The sequence below is a fragment of the Trichomycterus rosablanca genome, chromosome 7 (assembly GCF_030014385.1).
Source record: "Trichomycterus rosablanca isolate fTriRos1 chromosome 7, fTriRos1.hap1, whole genome shotgun sequence".
NCBI lineage: Eukaryota > Metazoa > Chordata > Actinopteri > Siluriformes > Trichomycteridae > Trichomycterus > Trichomycterus rosablanca.
The window spans coordinates 36,974,894-36,981,059 of NC_085994.1; the positions used below are offsets into that span (position 1 = coordinate 36,974,894).

Sequence of the window (6,166 nt, forward strand, 5' to 3'; positions counted from 1 at the left end):
CATTAATGTTAGTTTGTAGAAGTTAGTAGTAGTAAGTCTAAACTGTAATATAATAAACAGGTGCTCTGGTGATTAGCAAGGTCAGTGTTTCTAACGGAACTGGACCTGCTGCGAGCCTGACCAGAGTTAATGCAGTTGATGAAAATTAAATGAAAAGAAGAGCATACATATTTTAAGAGCTCATAATGAACTCACACGTTTCAGTTTTGTGTTGTGTTAGTCTTGAGATCTTGAGCTTAGAGAAATCAGTGGCATTTCTGGATGTTGTTGCTATTTAGCTTCTGCTTTGCATAGTAAAAGCTTAACTGTATTTATTGGTGAGGATTGTCCAGATTCCTCATCCCATGTAGTTACATTTATTACAGAAGCATGTCAGTTTCTCAGTACAGTGCAGTCTGAGGGGTTGAAGGTCACAGTCATTCAGTATTGTTCTATTGGCCTTTTATGCACAGTGATGAATAATGTTATGAACTGTAGATGGCAAAATCCCTAAATTATGTGCTGTAGTGCATGCTGAAACATTGTTTTCCAGCTGTTTTACTACTCGGGCACATAGTTTTTCAGTCATGACTGCATTCCCAAATTTATTTCATTTCAACGCCCCTACTGTTTGCCCCGTCCCAATTTTTTTCGTAATGTGTTGCATGCATCAATTTAGGAATTAGCCTACAAAACATCATGCACGATTACAAAAGATCAATGATGTTGATTGGGTAATACGTTCAATATTTTGGGGGTAATGAGCAGTGCATGTGCTGTATTCTGTTGTGGCATGTGATCAGCTTGATGTTAGTATTTGGACCTGTGCTGACCCTGAATACTCTATTGCAGCCTGTTGAAAAGGACACTGGAGAAATACCCCTGCTTCTCACCCCCTGAAATCCTGCACACACACACACATACGTACAAACACACACACACACACACAGGTGGAGAAGACTGTTCCTCCCCCGCGGTGCAGCAGTCCTTCTCATTCCCAGGGTTTCAGTAAGACAGCAGCACCATGTGTTGGTGATAAAGACGGTAAAACGAAGGGGAGTTTCTCCTCTCAGCTCGTACCTTTGCTGAACTCAACTCGCGCTACTAAATACGCACTGTGTGTTACACTCGGACCAGACAGCCCTCGGTTGTCAGTGAGTAAACTGTGTGGATGTAATGCTAGGTCATGTAGAGCCAGTCTGTTCAGTGGAGAAATCATCATTATAAGAACTGTACAGTATGTGCAGAGGTTCTTTTAGTCTATAGTAAGTGCCAGCATTAATATCTGCTTAAATAAGATCCTGAAATAAAAACAGGACTGTATTTAAGTGAAATGTAGTGGCCTAAAATGTGTGTTAGTATTCCGAAAACAAATATTTTTGGCCATTTTTGCCTGTATGATACACTTATATAACCAAACTATGTGGACACCGCTTCTTATTTTAGCCACACCCTTTGCTAACAAGTAAATAAAATCAAGTTTTAAATTATCATAAGCTTTGCAGCAAGAGTTTGGGGAAGGCTCTTTACTGTTTCAGTCTGTGAGGTTCATAAAGAGATACGTTTACAAATTTCATGTGATGTAAATCCAGTGGCCTGCACAGAGCCCTGACCTCAAATCAACTGAATATTTTTAGGAGGAACTGGAACATTGATTGTGAGCCAGGCCTTCTCGTCCTTACAGATGCTCTTTTTACTAAACAGACACATTTACATTTTCAGCATTTTGCAGACCAAAGTGACATACAGTTGTGACAGTATACATTCTAAGCAATTGAGGGTTAATGGCCCTGCTCAAGGTGACAGTGGTGGGGCTCCAAAATCGAAGAATGTAGACTGATATACAGTAGTTGCAAAGGGAGGGAGCAATTATATTTATGTCCATATTATTGGTCCAAGAAGCTCATGGTCATGTGTCCACATACTTTCATTCAAATAGTGTATATGCAAATAATAAGATCTAATTGTACAATATTTGTTCTCCGTTTAATAGTAAATTATGTACATTTATGTGGAAAAATGATCAATAATTGCTCTGACAACAACAATAAAACACTTTGTTTCGCATCTGGATTTGAATCTTTTTAGAACATGGCATCACATGCTGATTATTGAGACCTTCTGACCTGCTTCACATTGCCAGACAGATTCTATTTAAGTAGTACATTCGACAGGTTTGGCAGTAATTATGTGTGGGTGTGGGTGGTGAAACTGGACCCAAGTGTCAATTGAATTTGGTTAACCGATTGATTTAGTAGTTAAGAGAGCAATTACCTGTCACATAGGGCCAGGTAGGGTTGAACAGAATTTTTTTCTTCAATAAATAAAACCATTGTTTTAAAAATGCACATTGTGTTTATTTGGGTTATCTTTGTCTAATATTAAAAGTAATAAAAATAGAATAAATCTGGGAGGGGAAAAACGTTTTCACTGCCATGTACCGTAGTATTTGTGTTTTATTTAAACTTGGCACAGAAGCCACTGTTTCATGTACAAGAGTTCTTCAAAAAGCACTTTTTTTTATTTATTTCTTAATAAATAAATTAAATACATTTTATTTATTTATTTATGTTTAGGTTTTTACTAAAACTATTCAGTAAAGCACTTCACCAGCTTAACAGAAAATACTGGCAATTATCATCTTTCTATCATTAATTAAAAGCAGAATCACATCAGCATATGGTCGATTCCTCCTGACGAAATAGGAACTATTTATTCCAGCTAAAAGTAGAATTGTGTGAATGTGTTCAGAACGGTAACAGATGTTTGTGAATGAGGACGACAGAAACATGTTTACACAGCACAGCATCTTCCTTTTCATTTCCTTCAGCCGCCTCTTTACATTCATCCTTCAAACAGGCAAATTCACAAGTCAAAATCAATTCTTCAGTGTGTGAGGTTCAGGTGGAGCCAATCATTTTCTTAAAGGCAAGACAAAGCCGAGTGGGTGAATAAAGAAGCGTAAATAGGCGGGAGGAAACCCACTCTAGCTTTGTGAAAGCACAAAAGCGTGGCAACATGTGTGAATGTTTTCTGACCTTCCCATTACGCTCCTTTAGAGGCAGCATGGAGAGACTCTCACAGGCTGCCTGGATGACGAGCCTTTCCACATCACACTCGGTTTAATGTGTGTATTCAAAAGCAAACATACACACACAACGCATGTGGCATTTCCTTTTCCAAAATCTGCAGCACATTTTTAATAAATAATCACCTCCATATATGTATGATTTAATTTCTTTATTCACATTTTAATAAGAAATAAAGCACTTTGCAGTCAGATAATGTGGACAAGCACAAAGAAGTATCTTCGTAGTATAGCATCTCTGTATCTGAATTATTTAAATAAATACTATTTCTTATTCTGTCTTAAACTTGTAGGCCAAAAGCTGATTGTAACTAAAAAGACCAGAACAGTCACAATGACACTTTCCCATAGTTCCATAGAAAAGCACTGTTAGGAACATTAGCAGTGTTTTGGCAGAGTACAACATATACACAAATGTCAGCTTGAAAATGCGGTACAAGGCCCAGTTAGGATGCTTAGCATAAAGATGGTCTAGGTAATAAGATAAACTGCATAAATAAAATAAAAATTTATAATAATTAAACATGGTGAGCAAAATAAACAGCTTGATACGTTGGAATATCACCCGGGCTAAAGTGTGTGATCCATTCCCCAAGCTGAACTGTGCAGAAATTACTGGAGGCTTAAACAAATACACTTCATTTAAATAAGCAAAGGTAAAAAAAATGCACAAGCAGGAGATGAAAAGATGGACACCAGACAAGAACTACTCGTAATTCAGAAAGACACAGGTACAGTATATCCACATTTGCATATGGGAAATTAGTCTGATTTACTGATTATTTACTGACGTGTGTGCCCTGTGCCATTCAGCTTTCAACTCTGTGATGATAGTAAGATGCTTGAATTGCAAAGACAATAAATAAAATTTATGTCAATTGCATCAGCATCTCAATAGATTCTCTATTTTGCTGTAATACTACATATAACATTAAATGTAATAGTGATGTTACAGGTGCATCGTTGATACCGAGTTGTAGCCACATAAACATCAGTTCAGGAAACACATCTTAGAATCTCATAATTCTTTTAAAACAGCAGTTGGGATTTTCGATCGTGAAGGTTACAGGTGTCACTAAAGTTGATTTCACACAATTTAAAGTGGTAGATTAAAAAAAGGACACCCTGCACTACTGTATTGTAAAACTATAGTTGTAAAGAAGATTATAGATCTATATTTAGATTATAGATCTAATTTTAGTAGCCCCAGCTAACCTGACTGCATGTCTTTGGACTTGTGAGGGGAAACCACACAGACACAAAGAGAACATGCAAACTCGACACAGAAAGAATCAAACCAAGGCCCTTCTGTAAGGGCAACAATGCTGAACTATTAAATTATAAACTTTTATATTCTTGAACTAAGTATATTATAAATGGACCATAACTCGAGACTGCAGAAGTTATAAATGACTTTCTTAACTTTTTAAACTGAGATTCTGGAACTATGTAACTGATGGTTTCAGAACTATGTAATTGGTAATTATAAACAGTGATGAATGGGGATATGTGTGGTCCTGAAAGTGATTATAAAAAGAGCTATAATACTAGATAAATAATAATAAATAAGTAATGAAACAACTGCTAGCTTAGTGGATGATGGCCACTAAAATGAATTAAATAAAATTAAATCCTAGGACTCACAGAAAACACTGACATTAATTTCAATGTACAATAAACTAAACTGAATTCCTAAACATATTTGAAAGGCAATTTTAGAACTATAACTGTGACACTAGAATTATAAAAATGAGAAAGCCAGGACCACTTTAAAGTGTCAGAAGTTTATAAACGCACAAATGCATCCAATGATAAAAAATTACCCACAGAAAAAGAGCTTTTCAGTTCCATCAGTGAACTAAACAGAAATGTATTCCTGCAAAGGAGCGAGCAATTCCAAAAGAACGTAAGATAAATATAACTTATTACAACTACAGTCGAAATACTGAAAATAAGTAATTTGTGGTATCTGTGATTAAACAGATCTATCCACTAGAAAAACTAGATCAGAAATGGAGCAAAGCAGCATTTTGGTTCAGCTTAAATGAGAAATTCATGTTTTGATTAGGGCATTCACAGTTTAGTCCACATAGTGCTGTTGGTAGTGGTGTTGTGGTTTATATTTTGATTTTAAAAAATCCTTAAAAGCATACAAGAAAAAAGTACTGCTTGTAAAATCCTTCAAATTGCAAGTCTGGTGCATCCATTTTTTCATCTCATGTCAAACTTAAACTAAATAAAAGATATAAAAATATCAAAGGACTAATAAAAACCCCAAATGTAACCGCTGATGTGAAACTTTGTTCCAAGGAATGTATAATACGCATGTCACAGTCATTTTCATGTCAGTAATGTCGGTACTACTGAAAGATGAACTCACAGTGGTGTATGATAGTCTGAAAATGATGTCTTGCAATAGGCATGTGCTGATAATCGATTACAAATCACAATACTGTTCTCATGGAAAGGTGCAGTATGTAACCTTTCCATTCAAAAATAAAAGACAACAGCATTATAGCTTTCAATTTTATGAACGCTTCAACTTTCCAGGTCAGGGTTATGGTAAGTCCAAAGCCTACAATGTACTGGGAATGCATACTGGACAGACTGTCAATCTAAAGTTTACTTATTTTCACTCACTCATATCTAAAGTTTAATTAGAATAGCCAGTCTACTAACTGGCATGTTTTTGGGGGTTAGAGGAAACAGAAACACTCAGAGGAAGCTCGACTGTATACTAGAAAAACTCAACAATGTCAGAAAGAAACATACTGCAGCAAAAAAAAAATCTTGCTTGCAATAGGGTGGCATGGTGGTACAACTGGTACAGTGGGCATCCTAAAACAACATGGGACCTGACAACCTGGGTTCGATCCTTATATCCAATCAATGTCTGTTTGGTTGAGTTTTTATTTGTTCTTAGATCTAAGTGAGTTCATGGATGTACGAGTGTGGATTGGCGACCTGACTAGGGTGTATTAGGGTGTATTATTTGTGCCCAGTGTTTCCAAGACAACCTTGACCAGGATGTCACAGTTAGTACAGTAAATGAATGAATGAATGAAATAACTCTCCAAATTCCCAAAAAACACACACTGC

The 6,166-nt window shown here is 36.3% G+C and overlaps 1 protein-coding gene across 2 annotated transcripts in view; it reads left to right on the plus strand.

Annotated features, from left to right (window-relative positions):
• The window catches only part of adgrd2 (adhesion G protein-coupled receptor D2), a 31,387-nt gene that overhangs the window by 20,983 nt on the left and 4,238 nt on the right, over positions 1-6,166 (plus strand). The window contains exon 27 of one of the 2 annotated variants that reach the window (XM_062999358.1): positions 832-2,326. The exons of the other annotated variant lie outside the window; for it this stretch is intronic. Within the exon in view, the coding sequence (XP_062855428.1) occupies positions 832-839 (8 nt within the window). The 3' untranslated portion in view covers positions 840-2,326. Of the gene's footprint in view, positions 1-831; positions 2,327-6,166 lie in introns of those variants that run through there. 2 annotated transcript variants of the gene reach the window in all.